Below are 20,895 nucleotides of genomic sequence, written 5' to 3'. Positions count from 1 at the left end.
TTTCTAACTTTCTAGCCTCCTGATTGGCCAACTCCCACCAACAGGGTGCCAATGCTTCAGACTGTCCTTTCTGCATGGCCATTACATACACATTACCAGAATTACTCTACGCTAGAGCCCCCCTCCACATAGTTAAACCATCCCAGATAGTGCCCAGGATTCCCTCAGTCACCTGAGAACATCAGCGGAGTTGTTGCAGCGAATGCGATCACGACCAGCCCTGAGATGTTAGACAGAAGACCCAGTTCAGCCACCCAGGTGTCCCTCAGGCATATCTGCAATGCCCGCAGTGCCGCCAGACTGCTCAGGTAGGTTAGGTGTTCTGCCGCCGAGCCATAGCCAATCAGTTCTGACCCCCAACACAAGGGAGATCCCAACTCATACAACACAAAAAGGTCTTTGGCGCCCATGTGCACCGACACCACCAGGAACAGCGCCAGCAAGTAAAGGCAAAGTTTGCCACGGCGCCTATTGGTGGCAGGCACTGTGAACAGCTGACCCACTGACTTGTAATGGCTGAGGGTGAACAGCTTGGCTGGCTTCTTCTCTCGCACTGATTCCGGGACACAGAGGATGATGTAGAGTACAGTGAGAAGATTCACAGCAAACACCAACCAGAATGGGTTGATATAGCCCTGTGCCCTGCTCCAGTGCCCGCCGATGATGCTGGCAAACATTCCAGATATCCCCAGGCAAGCCTCCAGGATGGCAACGCGGAAGGTGCGCGACCGCCGGTCGCTGACATCTGCGATGTAGGAGAAACATCCAGCCAGGATCATGTTGAAGTCTCCGGAAAGTCCACTCAGCACCCGCCCAATCAGGAAGTAGCCCACGTGCAGCTTCTGATACATGACCACTAAATAAACTGCAGCCTGAATGGCCATGCCAAGAGCTGGGAGGATGAGCACCGGCCGCCGGCCCACACTGTCACTCCATGGCCCCAGCAGCATCACAGAGAAGAGGCCGACCAGGAACCCACCAAGGTTGATGTAGAGGTTCCAGTGGGAGGTCAGGGTTTGCACCTCCTGAATGTAGAAGTGAAAGAAGAAAGAACAAGAAAAACAGTGGAAGAATGAGAGCAGGCGGATCCGAGGAGAAGCACAATCAAAGGCAGCTGCTTTCTGGCCAGCAATCAAAAAATACTTTTTTTTTTACATTTGTATAGTGCACAAGCAGCCCACGGGCATCGTGGCGCTGTTACTTGAGGGGAGCTTAAGTTACAGGAAGGTACCGATGGGTTATACATTAATACAATATAGCTGAAGTTACAAGCAAATTTGCAAGTTTACAGGAGAGGAGTTAGAAGCACATTTGCAGGTCAGGCCAAAGAGGGTGGTTTTCATGGCTTTGCAGAAGGTCATGAGTGAGGCTTCCAAGCGAAGGGTTGAAGGGAGGGCGTTCCACTGTAGGGAGGCAATGTAGGGGAAGCTAGTACCTCCAGCTCTAGCTCTTTTTACCCTGGGCAGGGTGAGCACGTTTGTGTAGGGTGTTCTGGTTGGCCTTGAGGATGTAGAGGGGTGGATTATTTGCGATAGGTAGGCAGGTGCAGAGAGGTGGATGCATTTATCGGTAAGAGTAAGGGCTTTGAATATGAGCCTCTCCTTTATTGGGAGCCAGTGGGCTGATTTTCTGGTGGCTCTGATGTGTTCTCTTTTGGAGATACCTTGGGCTGCACACAGAGCACTGTTCTGGATTACTTGTAGTTGTTCCAGATTTTTGGCGGATGTCCCTAGGAAGAGTACGTTACAATAGTCCAGCCTAGAACCGGTGATAGCTCTGCTATATTCGTGCAGTTTGCTTTGGAGAGAAAGGGCCTAGCCAGCGTTAATTCGTTTCTGCGGTAGTACAAGAAATAAGTGGGCAACTCTTTGATTCGACCCAGTTTTCAGCTGAACCATCCATAACAGTGTTTGGGAAAATGTCAACAGCCAATTGGGTGCCTTCACAGTAATGCTAAGGAACTTGTGACTTAACACGCACAGAAACGTTCCATGTTGCTTTTGACAATAACCTAAGTTTCGGCCATCACTGAACCCCCTAAGGAAACCACCAGAAAACCTGAATGCCCCCCTGCCTGTTGCTTGCTAGGTTCAAAAGTACCAAAGGTTGTTTTTGTCCGATTTCCGAATAATTCAGGGTAGGACCAGGAGAAGAAAACAGAGTCATGTCCTTCACGCTAGCAGGAGGAACGGGTTAAGAGCATGTCATCTGGCAGGCCAGAGTTCCATGTTTAAAAGTCAGGCCTATGCAACCTGGCGCTCTCCAGATGTTTTGGACAACTACTCTCATAATACCACATCATTGGCTATGCTGGGTAGGGCTCCTGGGAGTCCAACACATCAGGAGAGATAAAACCTGCAGAACCCAGATTTAAGCCATGCTCCTTCTCCAGGTCCTGGTTTTCAGTGAAAGGCATTTGCATTCTGGGACTTGAAGTTCTGTTTTCCCACGATCAAAATATGAAACACACACACACACACAGCACTCACTGTCTCGAGCACCCATCATGCACTCACTCATAACACAAGCATACACGCATCCATATGCATATTTAAATACTAAGTAAACGGACATACAAACACACATTTACACAACATACTCACAGAAAGCTCTCTCTCATTCATACCAGCATGGTCATCCATCATCATACATTTACCTAACAAGCATGCAGGCATCCATTAAATGAACATAAACAAACGCACCTTCTTCCGCAGGTCCGGATTCCAGTGCTCTAGCAACCTGCAAGCATGAACAGGAATCAGGAAACTTGCAGGTTCCTGCACATGTATGCAAGGGGCCCCCAAGCATGGTCTGGAGACGCCCCACTCCAGCCTGCTCGGTCTGTATGTGCAAGGAGGCGCAGGAGCGCCCCCTTGCACATACAGACGTGCAGTTTCCCAGCAAGCATTTCCAATGAGCCATTCGAGGATGGAGAGGCAAACGACCCCAGACTTGCATGGCTCATTGAGCTTGCGCAGCTGGAGAAATGTAACTGAAAAGGGAAAAGAGTTTTCCTTTCACAGTTAAGAGCACTCCATCAGCTGAAGAAAAAACAGCGGAGGGAGTGCTTGTATTTTACTGGGCTGGCTCTTCCATACTGGGTGAGAGGGGGCAAAGACCTGGTGGGTCGACGCCTGCTCGCCCATTATGGACGAGGCGCCCCTGGCCTTTGAGAGCGCTGGTCACAAAGACTGTTTTTTTTCCAGTGAAAGGCTGCCTCCTCCTGATGCACGGCTGGCCCCTGGTAGTATCGGAGGCAGAGAGATTGATTTTATGTCCTTAACTGGAAAGGGATGTTATAATGTAGTCCTGTGTTATGTCACTGGCCTAGAGTGCTTGATGTAGAATGTTGGTGCATGAATGCAGCTCAGGAGAATGTTGGGTGCATCTGTGAGTGAATGTTCTGAGTGTGTCAATTGGGGGCCTGAGCTGGAGTGTGAAGGATGGCCGGTGGGTTTCTGCTACAGTCTTGTCTTGTCTCCCGTCAACTGTACATACCTTAAGAGAAACTGGATGCTGTACATATGTAACTATGTAAATAAAGCTGCCTGGAACAAACACCATGACTCCACAGCAGGTCTGTGTCTCGAGTCCAGCTTTACTACAACATACAACATACTTTATTACAAGGGACCTCAAAACCTGTTTTCTTTTTGGATTTGAAAAAGGATTTTCGGCAAGGGAATCTTATTGTTCTAACATGCCTACGCATCAACTAGCCCTGCAAGTTAAATGTTTAGCCTGTGCTAAGTGTAGATCGCAAATTATTGGCAGAGCTGGCTCAGCTTTTCACCCAAAATTGAACACCGTCAGCCCCACTTCCTGGGGCAGGTGGAGGGGGCGATCACCCAGGGGAGCAGAGCTTAAGGCACTCAACGGAAGGAGGGGCAGGAGGGGGGGAATGCAGGAAGGGTCTGACCCAGATAGCTGCCTTGAAGCTTGCTGGCAGTAAATCGTTAAGCATCCCTGTGCTTCAAATAAGGGAAATGTATATTGCAAAAGCAGCCTCCAAGATTCTCTGGAGACACACACCCTCCGATCCACCCTGACCCCCACCATCTCACACCCTAGTGTCCAGCTTATGCTCTTTGTGTCGATAGAGCCTTTAAGGTGGGGCAATTTATAAGTGATGGCTAATTTAACAATCCATTGCTTTTACACCACAGGGATAAGGACTGAACATGGGGGTATTTTCCTTCTGAATGCCAGCACAAAGCATCAGTTAGCTGACTAAACCTATGCATTCTTCCAAGAGAATTAACATGCCACACAGAACAAGTTTTAAACAATGTTCTTTATTTTCGTGTATTTTTATTTCACACACCAAAACGTTGTGTATTACTTTTTAATTACATATGGCACATGTCTGATAAGGTTAACTGTCATTTTCTTGCACAAGAGGTCTAGTGGCTGCTTTGGGACAAGGACCAAATGCATCCCCAAGGAACTTTTCATTTTTTTAACATGCCAACCACGACCAACTTGAGAACCTTCATTCTATATGCATGTCATTCCTGATATCCCTACCCTTTAGTATATCACTCCCCACACTCTTCATTCAAGTAGATTGCATATCCATTCAACAGCTTTAAACAGAGGGTTTAGTAGCACGGGCACGCTCCATTACGCGCGACAGCATTTGTTTACAAATCAAGTCATCACATTAGCATGTCGTGATGACGCCATTTATTAAGCAGCCATTTTGAATGGTGCTTCTTAACATGAAGTGAATTGAAGTGCTGAAACGCTGCATCACGTTATCCAGGCGGTAAACTATTGGGACTGAGTTTGTAACTTAAAACCCTACTGGGTCCAGCTGAGCATCAACACTAGCTACATAAATAGTTACCCTCTTTGGGTTTCATCTGGCAATTCGAGACAGGATCTCCAGAACTTTCCCCAACTACACACACAGCGACATAGCAATAGAAAGCCCATTAAGAGGTAAGGCTCTCTGTTAATTGTAAGCCACTGCCAATTTGATACCATGTGTCTGCAGTCGCTTAATCTAGGCTACACTTTTGTTATCTCATCCATATAGGTCAGGGCAGGCCCTTGTGGCCATTACTGCATTCTAGATTCCACCTTGGACACCTATATCTTCAGTAGTGGATCTGAAGGTATCTAGTTGAGTATCTGAGCAATCATATGAGTGATGGGCCCTTTTCAGGCAGACTTTCCATTATAATTCATGGGACATTATTTTCTACAGGCAGAGTGCAGAGAAGGCTAGTGCAGACTTCTACAATCTGACTACAGACAGCCTTAGACTAGGGTAAGAAGACTCTTAACTCTACCCCCAGATACAAACGATTCTGTATAATTGGAGTCGATGTAAGCTTCAGATCACTACAGTAATTACTCATCTACCTAACAGGTTGATGAATTATTGACAGCTAGTACCTCGAACTGAGGACATCTACTTGGATTAACCTATCCTGATCTGCACCAGGTGAATGAATTGTGACAGGTCATGATAGACACAATCTGTGATAATATTAGCATGTATGATTATCCCATACTAAAAGAGTTTTATTCTTTACCCGAAATTATAGATTACCGCGAAGGTTTCTTAACGAAATAGTGAGTGAACATATGCTCCCAAGGAAGGGACGGTTGTCCCGAAACGCGTAGAGCAGATACTTTCTGTGAACCACACGTTATATAAACATTGAGGATTATATTGTGAAGAATCTGTAGATTGTTGATATCACAATTGCCTTTAATAATAATCTTTTGTATACAATTGTTTGATTGAATTCATTCAGATACTACTTGAGACTAATATTCAAAATGGTTGTTTGTCATAGAAATATATTTGGTGTCCAGGGACCGGGAGTGTTCCATAGTCAGTGACACTGGTTACTTTTCCTTTGTTGATTCATTATTTATATCGCGCTCCTACACAAGTGTTTCAGAGCACGATAAGGCAAGGGAGGGTAACAAGGGAGAAACAAAAACAACGATATTACTAGGCCCAGTAATATTGAGAACGTGCAAATGCATGGGAGAGGGAAAAAAAAGGGGGGAAAGTGAATGGAAGTGGGAGAAGTGGAAAGTGCAGAGCAAAGGGATACAGATAAATAGTAAAAGGCAGCAAACAGTCGTAGTGTTATTATACAGCCTAGTGCCAGGGCGGTTACCTTCTCCCCCCCGCACTCTTAGTTACACAGAGCTCACTAAACTGATTTCCCAAAACATTGGAGTGCACCTGTAAACCAGACTTTTGTAGTGAATCAGTATCAAACATGGTTAAGAGACTGTAACAATACCTTGGCTCAAATCATAGCTTTTGCACTTGACCAAAATGTATGCACCTTGGGTATGAGGACTATAACTGGCAGAAAATGTCAGTACGTGGGCATTTCAGCTGCATTTGGCATATGATGCGAGTACATGCGAGTACATGGGAGGCTGTACCTTAAAAATGAAGATTTACCTGGCATATGAGGCTATAACTATCGAACAATGGCAGTATTTGGGTATTTGAGGCTTCACTTGGAATATGATTGCAGCACCTTGGCATGCAACACTTTACCTTGCACATGACTGCACCAGATATGTAAGGCTTTAGACATAATATGGCAGAACTTGACCAACTGAGGATAGCCGCACCCAAGCTGCATCTTGCACATTATCAATACACCTGGCCACAAAACGGTATTAGCTAGGCCTACTATGGCAGCACCTAGGCATGTGTTGCTGTGGTTTCCATGCATTGACTTTACAAAGCATAACTGGCGTATTTAGTATTTATTTTTAGTGCGCACCTAACCCAGGGGTAGCAGGGCGCAGAGGCATCAAGAGAATTGCGAAGCTTGGTTACATACAGAAGAATGAGGTCCAGCTAGGGTTACAGTGCTGGAAGCGTCAAAAACAATGAACGCTGATGAGGCATAGCTTACAAAAATATACAATATAAGCAATACTATGTACAAAAAATGCAGGTTATCTCATGAACTGTGTCTGTGCAGAACAGTTGACAGCCTATATGTCCATATTTACAGTCGTCGTGGTGTGGAGCAGCAGGAGCAGCAAGAGGTCGTTATGTATCATGGTCCTTGAGCCAATGGATGGTCTTAGATCTGAATTCGCAATAGGGGAGGTCCTCCCTGCAAGGAGGTGTTAGGGAGTTCCAGAACTGTGTTGCTTTTACAGGAAAGCTAATCCCTCCAAACATTGTACGCTTAAATCTGGGCACCAGGAGGAGATTGGAATTGGCCATTCTAAGGGGGCGAGAAGAAGCTGGTCTGGTGAATCTAGTTATAAGGTATTGAGGGGCTGTTTGGTGGAGGCATTTGTGAGTCAAGGAAACAGATTTGAGGAATATTTTATCTTTAGTAGATAAGCCAATTGACAGATCTTCTAGTCTCAGAAATGCGGGCATTCTTCGGGATACTAGGGCCGCTCTTAGGGCGTTGTTTTGTAGGATTTTAATTTTATTCATGATATATTTGTTCCAACCTACATATAATGCATTGCAATAGTCCAGCTTGGACAGGATCAGAGCCCTGGCTAGGGTGATGCAGTTAGAAGGTGAGAGGAATGGTTTGGCTGCTCTGATGAGTTTGCATGTGTAGGATGTGGCGGATGCCATAGCATTAACTTTGTTTTTTGAAGGTAAGAGTGGAATCTAGGTAGAAGCCAAGGGTTTTGACCTCCTTGGCTACCGTGATCTTATTGTTATCAATTACGAGAGAGGAGTAGTTTTGGTCCAGTTTGTTGAGGTTATGTGAAGAGCCTAGAATGAGGAGTTATGTTTTGTCATCATTCAGGCATAGACCGTGTGAGGCCATCCATGCCTGGATGATGAGGTACACTTTGTTGACGAAGGCCAAATCCTTGTCATAATCCCCTGTCAACGGGATGAGGATCTGGGCATCATCGGCATAGTTAGTGCAGGTGATACCCAGACCATCTATATCATCAAAAAGGGGCTTCGTGAAAATGTTGTACAAGGTCGGGGAGACGCAAGATCCCTGAGGCACGCCACAGGTGATAGGTGTTGGGTCGGCCGCTGCTAATAGGGAGAAGACTCATTGTGCGGTTGTTTAGAAAGGACTGGATCCAATCAGTTGCCTCTTGAGAGAAATGGGCTGCTTTTTGTAAGTGGTCGCATAGGATCTCATGGTCGACCAGGTCGAAAGCAGCTGGGAGATCAAGAAGTAGCAATAGTGCAGTCTTACCCTGATCTCTCAGCTCATCTATCTGTGCCTTGAGATCTATGAGTGCTGTTTCGGTGCCATGTTGCGGTCTGAAGCCCGATTGTCGGACTCCTAAGAGATGGAAGTGTTCGAGGTAATGTTGGATTTGTTGTTATGCTATTTTATCGAGGATTTTAAGAAGGAACTGTACTGTGGTGATGGGGCGGTAATTAGTAGGAGTAGAGGGGTCACGATTCGGTTTTTTGAGAAGGGGGAGGACCCATTATTGTCAAGTTGTGCTTGATGTGAAGGACGCATTTATTAGTTTGGTAATAAATGGTGCGAGATCACGAGCCGCATCCTTTATCAATTGTGCAGGGCATAGGTCCCCATGGCAGTTCGATGGTTTGAGAGTGAGAATGACATTTTCAACCTCTTTGGTAGATACTTTGTTGAAGTTGAAATGAGGATTGGGCGCAGGAGGGTGCGTCCGAGTGGGGCGAGTCGTTTTAGGGATGAGGATACTAGGTTTAGTGGAGGAGAGAAGGGAATCTTGACAATGGACTGGCATATGAAGGCAGTGCCCCAGGATAATTGTGCGTGCACCACTGGCATATCATGACTCGATCCAAGGCGTAACAGAGAAGCATCAGAGTTAATAGATGAAAGTTAAGCGCAATAGAAGTATGTCTGTTTAATAACGATGTGTTACTTTATTAATAACATGCGGATCACAGCGTTCCTACTTTTGAACTTTCCCTTCCTGACATCATGGCCAATGTTCAGGTTACATCACTTCTTGTGATATCATTGGGTAAAAGGCCATGTGATGTCACTTCCTCTACCCCTAGTATTTTGGCAAATTGAGGCCCCTGCATTCTGAGAACAGTGTTACTTTCTTCTTCACAGCTGTAGGAATACAAGTCATCGAATACAAAGACAAGTGAATGATTAGGTGAGCTACTGATGTCCTGGATGAATAACTAGAGATCTCAGAACATAAGCGTTCATACGCCTGTTTGAGGCAGAGAGTGACAAATCAGTTGTCCTTATTACAGATTTGTTTTTATTTTTCTGTATATGCACCTCTACAGCGACAGATGTCCGCTTGCTTCAGAGTCGTCACTGCTATAGGGAAGGTGCAAGTAAGGATATGTTGAACGTAAAGCAACACAGACTAGAACTTTGTGCATGGGGGATGGCTAAATGCAGCAGAATTTGAGCTAACATGCATACCCACAATGCATTGCCCCTCTGGCTCCGAACTGAAGGCCAACTTCCTATGACGCCAAACAGGTAGCGCTGTGCACAACTTGATTGAAATTCCTAATTCTGCTTTCACATTTCAGGTGGAAGGTATTTTTTCCAAGCCTTTTAACTGCATCATACCATTACTGGGGTATCTGGTCATTGCATCCAATGCCATTCCATCCAATGCTATTCCATCAAATTTTTTCCATCCACAAAATGTGCATCAAATGCATGTTTTGGGGGGGGAGGGGGTAAATGGTTACTTTTTATTCAGGAGGATAAAAGGGTAAAAAACGGGGGTTTCGGGAGGGTCCCCCGGGTGCCCCCCAAACAAAAACAAAAAGAAAGAAATGCATTCGATGCCAATTCTTTAGATGGAAAAAATTTGATGCAAATACATTTATATGCAAGGAATTGGATGCAATGACCATAAACGCTTTACTGGTGTTTCCTCAACATGCACCAATGCTTTAACCTCGAAAGTTCAGACTATTCCGTGCTGCAGATGCCCAATAAGGGAACACACGTATGCAGTAGTCTGGACCGTTGGTGGAGCTCTTTTTTATTTCACGTCTCACTGTTTTGTTAGTTTGTGGAGTAGTGTTTGTGAAATGGTCCGGGCAGGCGGGGGTAGTCATCCCACTGTTAAACTGAGCTTGAGATGGAAACTGCATTTTTGAAAAATCTGTTGGGCGCTCATTTAATGCAGAACTGCAAAGGATCAGAACAGTGAACGCTAGGTCCACTAGCAGTGGGATGACGTACAAAGTGAACCTCTATTCTTAAACTTTGCAAAGCCATCTTATCCATTTGCATGGAATTTTAGTTTCGTTAAGGGACTGCAGAATCTGTTTTCTTCCTGCACAACAACAAGCTTCATGTCTGTCTTGATCAACCAAAGATGAAGCCCGCCTCAGGGTAGACGTGTGCTGCCTGGCCAGCATCACAGGCTCCAGTGACTTTGCATTCTAACACTTGTAGTCCTGCTTTTTGTAATGTGGACATAGAAATGCAAGAACTCAGAAAGAGAAGAGCCGGACCACGACAATGTCTAAACTGACTGTGGACAGACATCTTGAGACCCCTTCTATACATATTTGTAAACGTATCACTTTCACTGGGGTAACCCTTACACTCCTATCACTATATCGGCTAATTTCTTGTGCGGACAGCTCAGATGCCAGGCGGCATATTTCTGAGCAAGATACACAAAGCCTGATTTACAAAAATGGTTTCAATTGGACTTTACCATGTCAAAAGATTTTTGTAAAATCAGGCCCACAGTGATTACATAGGGAGATGTACAGTGTACAAGGATTTCAGGGCACAAGAGGTTGTTGTGGAAAGAAGGCTGAATTAACAGGTTGCAATGGAACTATAGTCTGCACGGGGAGATGAAGGGCTATATATAGTGGAAGAGAGAGTGCAGGAGAACGACTGTCCCATGGAGATGCAGGGCACAGGAACTAAGAGGAGGGCAGCAGGGCAAGTGGCCGGTGGGGGCGCGGGGGGAGAAAGGCGCCTGCCAAGCACCATTCCCCCCACCACGGCAACATGTGCTGACATTTTCACACTATCCCTTCAAAAGGAGGATAGTGTGAACATTCAAAAGAAAGGATCCAGCAAGGCGACGGAGAGCCCCACCTGGGCTGTGCGGAGGAACCTGGTCTTGTGAGTGTGCCGCCCGGTGCCATGGCGGGGGCTGTGCCCCGGGCCAGGTTTGCCCCATAAGTGTCAGGGGCCATGGGCACACACAAACAGTTGCCCCCACACACTCTGCATGGAGTACGTTGGACTGAAGGTAGATTTTCTTTTTACACGCTATGAACTGAGCTTGTCCACTGCAGCACCCGTGTCCATAAATGGCACGCTTGAGTTTGGGGCAGCGGAAGCTGGCTTAGGCAAGGCAAATATCGTCGGCATTAGCGTGCTCTGCACGGGGCATAGACGAACGAGACAGTGCCTCAAGAGCATCAAGCAGGTGCTTGTGTGGGGAGCCGCAGAGGCAGAGCAAAAGGCAGGCGCTGATCGGTGAAAGTTTTACATGCTAGGGGGGCAATCTGCTGTTCATCGACCAACGGTACAAACTGCGGGAAGGAAGGGCGGCCTGCTCCGCCTCGAGGTAACGCCACCAAAGCCAGGCCGGAATGGCGACACATAAGTAGCGAGAAACTGAGCTGCTCGATTTGGAAAAAGCACTGGAATAAGAATTCGGCCGCGAGTGGGTGAAGAAGTCGCTGAGGCTCGTCGCGGAGCCGACAGACGGAAGAGCGCCTCAAAGCCAAATTCCAGGAAGCAGACAATGACAATTTTAGGACATCGCGGAGGACGAAAAAGGCACAGAGGAGGAGAAGTAGAGCAAGGGCGTCCCCAAGGGATAACAGCTAACACGACTACCAGGAGGAAGCGCGTGGAAGAGAAGAAGCACGCAGGTACTGATGGGGTGAAATGGCAAAAGTTATTAAAAAAGCAATGATGAACCAGAAGATAGAACAAAATAAGCAAATGTAAAATAAATTGAAAGCAGGATAAATAAAATGAGGAAAGGAAAGAGAAAAGGCCTGACAGACAGTAACAGTGACGAAGAGAGTAAATACCTTAAAGCATAGGTTGAAAATAGTGCAGCAAAGAACAAAAAGGGGTTCAAAAGGAATGGAGAGCTTAAGACAAAACGTGGGAGAGAGAGCAGGCAGGGAAACACAGAGAAGATTTAAAAGAACTGGTATATTGAGAAAAAAAAAAGTTAAAAAAGGATAATCTGGAGGAAACTATTTATATAGATCTTCTTAAGAGAGGTTTTGATATTTCCAAAGACAAATAAATAAATACATTTTAAAAAAAGGAGGGTGAGAAAAACATGATAAAAGGTACTAGTAGAGCACACCTTCCAAAATTGCTTTGTATTCCACATGTTGGCGGCCATAATTTTAGAAAAATGTCCCGAGGAGCGCTTAGCACTGATAACTTACCAAAACAGTGAGCTTGAGGTGTACAAAACATTAGATGAGACACTTGGCTCAATTACGGTAGGGAATGTAGGGCGTTTATGGACAGTTAGAGCTAGGATGGGATGAGGAAGAAATCTATATATGTTTAATGTTTTAAAAGGGAAAGGGACACAGCCACCTGCTTACATGCCATGGCAACAAGCAGGGAAGCCTTATTACCGGATAAGGGTTGTTTGACCGAAGTCAAACATTTTGCAGCGGAATGGATCATGATCCATTCCGCCGCACCTCTGTTTTACCTTCAGTCAAATTATCCCAATCCCCTACTCCTGAAGCAGCCCTACATTTATCCTCCCTCCCCTACTTACCTTCTACCTGGTCGCCGGTACTGCTTCCACTGCCCCGCAGCATCAGTTCCATCCCTCAAACGTGGCCCGGAGCGGACGCTGCAGGGTCCATTTTATTTTTCATGAGTCCCCCAGTTCCCATGTCAAGGAAGCGGGGGGATACCCCTGCAGCCCCCAAAGCCTAATATACTGAGTGGGGGTCACCCCCGCAGCACCCGTTCCTGATGTTCGGTATATGTATTGCCTCTGCGAAAATGCGAGCCAGAACAACATGGCCGTCGATGCGCAGCCATTTTTAGACACATCTCACACCACAGTAATAAAGCCTGCGTCTCTGCGGGCCTCGCAGAATAAACGAGCAGCGGCGAAAACAGGGCAAGTTCACATAAATATTTTGCCAAGGGGACTTACTGTGGAAAATAGCGATTGATAAGGGGGTCTGGGAATGAAAGAGCAGAGGGGCGCTGAGTTTTTCCACCTCTGTTTTTTTCTACCCTCTGCCCCTTCGACTTGTGATCTGCGCTTCAGCCGAGGGCGAACACAACTGAGATCTGCTCTTCGGCCGAGGGCGAACACAACTGAGAAGGGCGGGGAAATGCCCCCATAAAGGAGAGCCCATTGCGTGGCAAAAGTTAGTTGGAATTTGCACTCCCGGGTGATGCAGTCTCACCGAGAGGGAGGACACTTCGCCTCAGACCCCGTTAGAACGAGTGATCTCTTCACCTCCCTGCGGAGGGACGAAGCAGTGTTGTAATGGCCAAGATGAAGGTGTCTTCTGCTTCTTGTCTAACGGTGACGTCCCTTATATCTACATCTTTATATATCTAAATGTATGTTTGTTTATGTATGCCAATTTTACATATAACATGTGAATAAAAGGCCATTTGTTTTATGATAAACTACTCGTTATGTGTGGTCTTTTGTTTGTCTGATTCCAATAACTTGTTTTGCCAGGGGGCCGGGGAGACGCAAGTGTAAGTGCTCCCCTCACGTGGCCAAGCCGACGCAAAACAGTATATTAGGGTGCGAACAAACGGTACTACCCAAGTTCTAACAAAACCCCCATACGGACAGTATTATTCATACAAATTGGGTACCTTATTACCACAACACACAGAGCCTATGACTACTACGATCAGAAAAAACAAAGGGGGCAGCCCTTTCTTAGGAGACAATCATTGGGGGCAAAAACATATAGTCGCAACACACCACAGTTCTCACCCACAGCACAGGGAGGCAGGCATGCAGAGTGGGAATAGAATAATATGTTGGAAGTTTGAGAAAGGCGTTTGCACATGGGGAAAGGAGTGCAGGTACAGACACCAGTGTGGCAAATGTGGAGGAGAACCCAGCAGCAACAAATGCACAAGGATCATGTCCAAAGCAATTGAAACAAAGAATGCATGAGTTTGAAATGACGCTTGGTAAATCACCAATCAAATTGCAAGCAATGCTAAAATGGCTACAGGTATGTCCAGACAGCGAGATCGGCGATTTCCTTACACAAGGTTCACACATTGTTTTATCATATGTATTTGTATTTATTGATAAGCGCTTTAAAGGCAGCAGCTCACAGGCCATCCCCAATAAGGTTAAGTCAGTGAGGGATAACCCAGACATAATGATGGAAAAAATACAAAAAGGATATATTTTTAGACAGGGTAAGTGGCCCATGGAAGGAGTTACCATTCCCGAAATACATCTGCTCAGCACTAGGCCTAGGTTCCCGAGAAAGGGGAATACAGGAGGATTCATCATGTATCCTACCCCAGGACAATCTATAAAGGATGGCATCCGGGCATCGAAGTGGCAGTGTCCTACATCAGCTTCCAAGAAGTCATTGAGATAGTCAAGAAGGTGGGGAAAGGGCCTTCATTGGACAAAACAGACATACAATCTGCCTTCCGCCTACTACCGGTGAACAGGCGTGGCTTTGTTTTCAAATTGGAACACATTTTATTAATGACAGAGACCTCCCAATGGGCTGCGCCATATCATGCGCCGTCTGTGAACCACGGAGCTGTTTTCTTCAATGGGCCCAACAGAAATCCATGCCAGAGGCAGGGGTTGTCTATTACTTAGACAATGTTTTGTTCATAGGCCCGGAAGGGTCAGATACATGCACACAGGCACTGGAGAAATGTAAAGGGCTAACAGCGAAATGGGCCATCGCCCTGGCACACGAGAAAACTGCTGGCCCGTCGCACATAATTTCATTTCTGGGGAAAGAAATGTACTCAATAAAAGGCGAATGGTGCATCACTAAAGAAAAGGTAGAATACTTAGGGCCCGATTCATGGACGTGTTTTATAATGGCGCAATCCCATAGGAAAACATTCTGTGAATCAGGCCCTTAGCTTCTTTGACAAGAAAGGAGAAGGCACTTGCAGGCAAGCTTCATTTTGCAACCAAGGTAGTGCCACAAGGGCGAACGTTTGTAAGAAGCATCGAACTAAAAACAAAAAGGGGACAAAAGAACATTTCCATATAAGGCTTGATAAGACTGAAGAAGGAACTCGCAATGTGGGAGGAATTTCTAAAGAGCTTCGATGGTTCCATCATATGGTGCGCGCCTTTAAACCAAGAAGACGGGAGAGTACTATTCACTGATGTAGCAGGCAGTAGAGGTGTTGGGGCAATTTTGGTGCTAAAGTGGTGCGCGGGCCCCAGGCATGGCAGGACAACGGTTGGACCAGAAACCTCACATTGCTGGAAATCGTCCCCATATGGATTGCTTTATGCCTACGGGATAAAGACCTAAGGAACAAAGAACTGGATGTCTTGTCAGACAATATGGCTGTAGTACAAGTAATTAACAGGTGATCCTAATCCTGCCAAATGGTTTGAGAAGAGCTAAGGACAGTGACAAAAAGGGCTCTAAAATACAACTTTGAGGTAAAAGCAAAACCTAATGCGGGCAAAGAAAATGAAGTCGCTGATGCATTGTCGCAGTGCCTCGTCTACAGTGGGGAACACTCGGTGTCTCAGACCAGACACAGGGCAGTACCAGATGAGATTTGGAGAATGTTGGTGAATCACAAATGAGTACAGAGCAGACTAGGCTGAACGGCAGGGGCACACACCATCGCACGCCAGCGAGGGGTGCCACACATGGTGGGCTTAAGTGGAAGAAATGTGAGGCACCCAAAAGTGTATCATTGGATCTGGGGAATAACGCTTTGGCTGCATAAACAGCGATACAATACAGTAAGTGCCCAATTACATTTAAAGAAATAATGGTGGAAAACACCAAAGAGATAAAGGAAAAGGAGGTTAATCAATTTGTAGAATGGGCTTTCACACATAAGAAATCATGGACAGTATCGCATCTTTCAGCACGAGCATATTTTGTAAAACTAACAGGGGGCATGGACCATACACATGATGCATTAGTAAAAAACGCTTTGGAAGGGTAGGTCAGTTTGGAAGGAGACAAGAGATACGAGACGCCCATTGAATGCTCATAGACTGCTGATATTACTGGGTACACTGGAAGTTATATGCACCGATACTTATGCGACAAAGTTATTTAAAGCAGAATTTGCGTTGGCATACTTTGGGGCATTCAGAAGGTATAGCCAGAAGTGCATCAGCTGAGGATGGTCTAGCCATGAAGGATGTTCGCATGGTTAAGGAAAGCATAGCAATAATATTAAGAAAGTCAAAAACTGATCAGCAGGGGAAAGGAAGGCTTACCAATTTATATTGCATAGCAACAGTAGTCGCCCAGTATGCATCGCAAGGAGTTTCCTCAGTTTCCGCCCATCCATAGACAGACAGCTCCTGATCCATAGCAACGGGAGAGCCCGGTTTCAATTTCAGGCAGTGATGATTAAATCAATCTCGGCGGCAGGGTGGGACCCAGCAGAGTATGGCACCCACTCATCTGCATAGGGGCAGCAACATCCGCTTGCATGGGGTGGGGGGTGGGGGGTTTGGCCCACAGATAATTAAACAAATTGGGGACTGGGAGGCGGAATGTAAAATATTTAAGGGACGATCTGATCTAACAAAGCATATTCTCTTGAGGGGTGACGGCTGCTCGTTCAGGTCCGCTTGGATGATGGGGCATTCCTTTGTGTCAGGAACAGGAAGATGGTTTGAGTACACACAACAAGGGCTATATTTCAAAAAGACAATCACGGCCTGGTGGGGTGGGTACCCCAGGCATGCTTTGGGAAGATATCCATGATAAGTTAGCTGACTTAGTGGATTTCAGAGAACCCCCAGAATATTTGGTCAAACACTCTGGGGTGTAGGGGTAATGATTTGGTTAAACTGGGGAGAAAGATGTTGGTTCATGTTGCGGTTTATGAGGGCATATTGCACGTCCAGAAGGACACAGATTTTATGTCCGAGATCCTGCCTAGAAGACAATGGCGCGGGCCCTGTCCAACAAAGCTACAGATAAGGCAAGGAGGAAACAGAAGAAAGTAGTGCCAAGGGTTCTGCGGGAGCATGGGTGGTCTAACCTACTTCCGGCGTGGGCATTGTAGATGCACAAACCCTGCACATTTTAAGAGGTTGGAGGGGAAAGGAGAGACTGCAGAAGAGAGTTAGAAGGCAGGCAGACTTCATGCAAGATTGCAGGTGACTGTAGAGGTGGCAGGAGACATGCTGCGGGGGAACGATTGCAGCAAAAAGTAGACTACCGTGCAGTCTGCAGGAGGAATGGGGATGAGACGGTCAGAATGCAGCCACATGGCTGTCTTTTTTATATTGGACTCTCGCGCAGAAAAGGTGGTGGCATTGCACATCGTGTCCTCCCACCAGCTCGAACCTACTGCAAGAAAATAACAATGCTCCCAAGTACGAATTCCTGCCTGCGGCGCCCTTCTGGTCATAAGATGCACCTCCCCGTCTGCGGAGAATCGCGGTGCCTCACATCACCGCTTTCTGCAGGCGTCCCTGACAACCGCCATCACTAACTTCAGACAGTGCCCGGCCTGTGCCACAGCCAGGGTTCACTTCCTGAAGAGCAGTGGTAGAAGTGTCCCGAAAGAAATAGTGGAACTGGTCTCGGCCGGGGAGAGCATTGCAATACTCTGAGTGACTCGGAACTAAGGCTTTTATTACAACTTTGCACTTGGACAAGGACATACATGGACAAATCCTCTGTATAGAATTGTGAATATGGGCGTAAAAAGTAGAGGAATGGTAAACAGAAAAAAATAAAAGTAGTATAACACCGATCTCGACCGTTCCCACTCACTTCGATCAGTGCAGAGGGCCCTTCTGCATACCCGTGCCTCGCAAGAGTTACCTGCCCTAAATTCCCAGTGTTTATGTATCCTGCCCTGCGGTAACGTGCTGGCATCCCTTTAAGCCATGCCATCTTCTTCCTGCATACCCGTCTGGCAGGATGTCTAAGCCTAACCCTCGCCAAGAAATAATCTTCACTCCAAGGGGGCCCGTGTCCCGCTGGTCCTTCTTATGCAAATGGTGTGTGGGGGGGGGGGGTCAGAGGATACCTTTCCTCCTAGGGGATGCCCACTGCTGATGCCCGCCTCAGCGCACCCCTGGTCTTGTAAGATTTCCCTGTTCACGGGCCGGCCCCCCTCTAGATCCCTTCCCACTCGGGGTCTCGTAGGCTTCATGGAACGATCTTTCTTAGGGTCTCCCCTCTTGGCAGAGATCCCGCGACCAGCAGGAGACCCATGCCTTCATTGGGGCGAGGTTCCCGTTTTTCCATACACCCCATGGACGGGATGGTGCGACCCATCTGCCTAGCGATCCTCACCTCTTGCAGGGGGTCCCTGGTCTGGTTCCCGCAGCCCCTCTCTCGGGTCCCGTTGTAACCCACGTCCTCGCTCAGCCGCTGCCAAAGGTACTGGGTGCAGAGGGGGCCCTGGAGGGCCAACGAGAACATGGCCAGGAACAGCACGGGCTCCACAGACACACGCGGCCGGGGACAGGAGGAGGCGCGCCGCCGCGTAGGGGATTCTGGAGGATGAGGGGAGGTCATGCCCGGCTCCCCGGAGGGGGTCGGAGAGGAGGGGTCTTCCATACGCCTGAGAGAGGGGTTACAAGGCTAGGCAAAGCACTGCGGTGTTGGCGAGTAAGCCGGAAAGGCGTTTCGGGCAGTGCAGTGTATTGTTCAGATAGCGCCGCAACACTTGCTTCTGCAGCCAAGGCTCATGGGCAACCATGGAAGGGCACGGGGGACCGGGAGCTGGAAGGGGCAGACCCGAACTGCATCACATAAGGATGGGAAAAAGGCCGGCGTTCACAGCTCCCGCAGGGATAGACCACTATCATTTTACTGGAGCGAGAAGGCAAGCCCAGAGTCATGTGATACCACCGGACACGTGATAGGCTAGAACAGGACTTTGGTACCAAGGGCGGCCATCTTACTAAAGCAAGGTGTCCAGAGCAGCAACGTTACTTAGTAATGTGTGAGGACCAAAGAGGCCATCTTACTTAGGTGTGATTGAACACGATAGTGGTGCACAGTACAATACATGACACAATATTGATGCTTTATTGGTGTTAATGTTGTTTTACACGTGCTGACAAGGCTTTTGCAGATGTATATGTTTTGCTATAGTGTGATAGTTCTACATGCATGTTTTTAGTATTATAAATTTACTACATCTGTTTGATGTATCCCCATTCTCAGTTACTTAAAGTGGAAAAAAGAGGTGCAGGTACTCACCAATCTGTACTTAAAGCATAGCTCTCAACCTTTCATTAGCCCTCGGCGGGTGAAAATAACCGATTTTGTATTTGGTGGGTGAAAGGCCCATTGATTCTTATGGGCGCGCAGGGAGCTTGGCGGGTGAGAGAGCTGCCTAAGTGGCGGGTGACACCCGCCAAAAACCCGTAAATTGAGAGGTATGACTTAAAGTGGGCATGGCCTCGGCCTGGAACTGGACGGGTACATAGCTCTCAACCATTTGTGTCACAAAGGCGGGTGAAATCACCCGATTTTGTTTTTGGTGGGTGAGACACCCACTGGAATGAATGGGTGTGCAGGAGGCTTGGCGGGTGAGTCAGCCCTTTACAAGGCGGATGACACCCGGCAAAAGCTTGTGAGTTGAGAGCTATGCGGGTATACAAGTCGCTCTCACTCTGGGGCCCAGCTGAGGCGCATTGACCCATTTCAAGTAATCTCACACTGTATGCCCCACTCCGTTTTCATAGTTCTCCATCTGTCTCACTGTTCTCATCTCATTCTCTATTTTTGTCTATTTCTATTTGTCTCTCTCCCCACACTCCCACCCCAGTCATGTTCTTACATCCTCTTTAACTCTCTGTGAAAGTCCATAATTGTAGTATTTTATTTTTTAATTTTGTATTTAGTATACAGCAGCCAAAAAGGCTTTCAAGACACAAACGAAAATTGGTGTAATAATGTTATTAAGCCAATGAAAACATTAACAAAATAAGTAATATTAGAAAGTTAAAATTTCTAAGACCTCTTTAGTGGTGATCCACATTTCAACCAAGTAGTATAATAACAAAACTTAATTACCCCTGAAATGAAGATCCCATGAGCCTTCAAGATTTTCAGGGTTAAGTTCCCATGTACTTATGGATCTAAACGTCCCCTTTCTTATAATGGCTAGACTTTCACAGTAAAGCAATGTGTTTAGTTGCCTCTAATATCCCGTCCCCACAAAGTCTACAGACAGTCTATGATGATTTTCCACACCCATACTTATCCCAAAGATTTAAAGTGTATTGAACTGATTGAACTTCGCCCACAAGTATTAAAAATGATCTAATTATTTGGGTAATCAAGAAGATTATTAAGTTGAAGAATACATTCACCATTATGTGATTTAGTAGCCAATGTCGACTCTAGTCTGCTCTAGGCCAATAGCGTGGCAGGCTCTTTTGATGTCACACTTAGCATTCACATATGAAACACAAAAGGGATACATTTGGAGGCTAGCACTCCACTTACGGCCTTCATCTATTATTGTTTTGAGGCCTTTACCTCCCAGTCCGCTGACAGGGATGTTTTGTCTTCTAAGGACTATTGGTCAGTTTGCAGGATACTAGGTTTCTCTTCACTGAAAGTGGGCCTTTGGGGACTCTGTCTATATGTTTGGGGCTGAAGGTTGAACAGCCTCTCCTTGTCTCTTCAAACTATGAGCGTTCAGGGCACCAACAGAAAATAGGAGACGGGGCACAAGGGAAATTATTCTACACCACCAGTTGGGCCCAAGGCCCCATGCCCATCTGTTTTGCTTTATCATG

General features: G+C 46.6%; 1 protein-coding gene across 1 annotated transcript in view; it reads right to left on the bottom strand.

Annotated features, from left to right (window-relative positions):
• Positions 1-19,080, bottom strand: part of SLC46A1 (solute carrier family 46 member 1) — a 30,558-nt gene extending 11,478 nt beyond the window's left edge. Inside the window, exons 1-2 of the mRNA XM_069615343.1 lie at positions 18,431-19,080; positions 173-1,025 (exon numbers count right to left, since the gene is read on the bottom strand). Of these exons, the coding sequence (XP_069471444.1) occupies positions 173-1,025; positions 18,431-18,697 (1,120 nt within the window). The 5' untranslated portion in view covers positions 18,698-19,080. The remainder of the gene's footprint in view (positions 1-172; positions 1,026-18,430) is intronic.
• Positions 19,081-20,895: the final 1,815 nt, after the last annotated feature.

The sequence above is a fragment of the Ambystoma mexicanum genome, chromosome 9 (assembly GCF_040938575.1).
Source record: "Ambystoma mexicanum isolate Mex_15411 chromosome 9, UKY_AmexF1_1, whole genome shotgun sequence".
In the NCBI taxonomy this organism is placed as follows: Eukaryota; Metazoa; Chordata; class Amphibia; order Caudata; family Ambystomatidae; genus Ambystoma; species Ambystoma mexicanum.
This window is presented reverse-complemented; position numbering and strand designations above follow the sequence as displayed.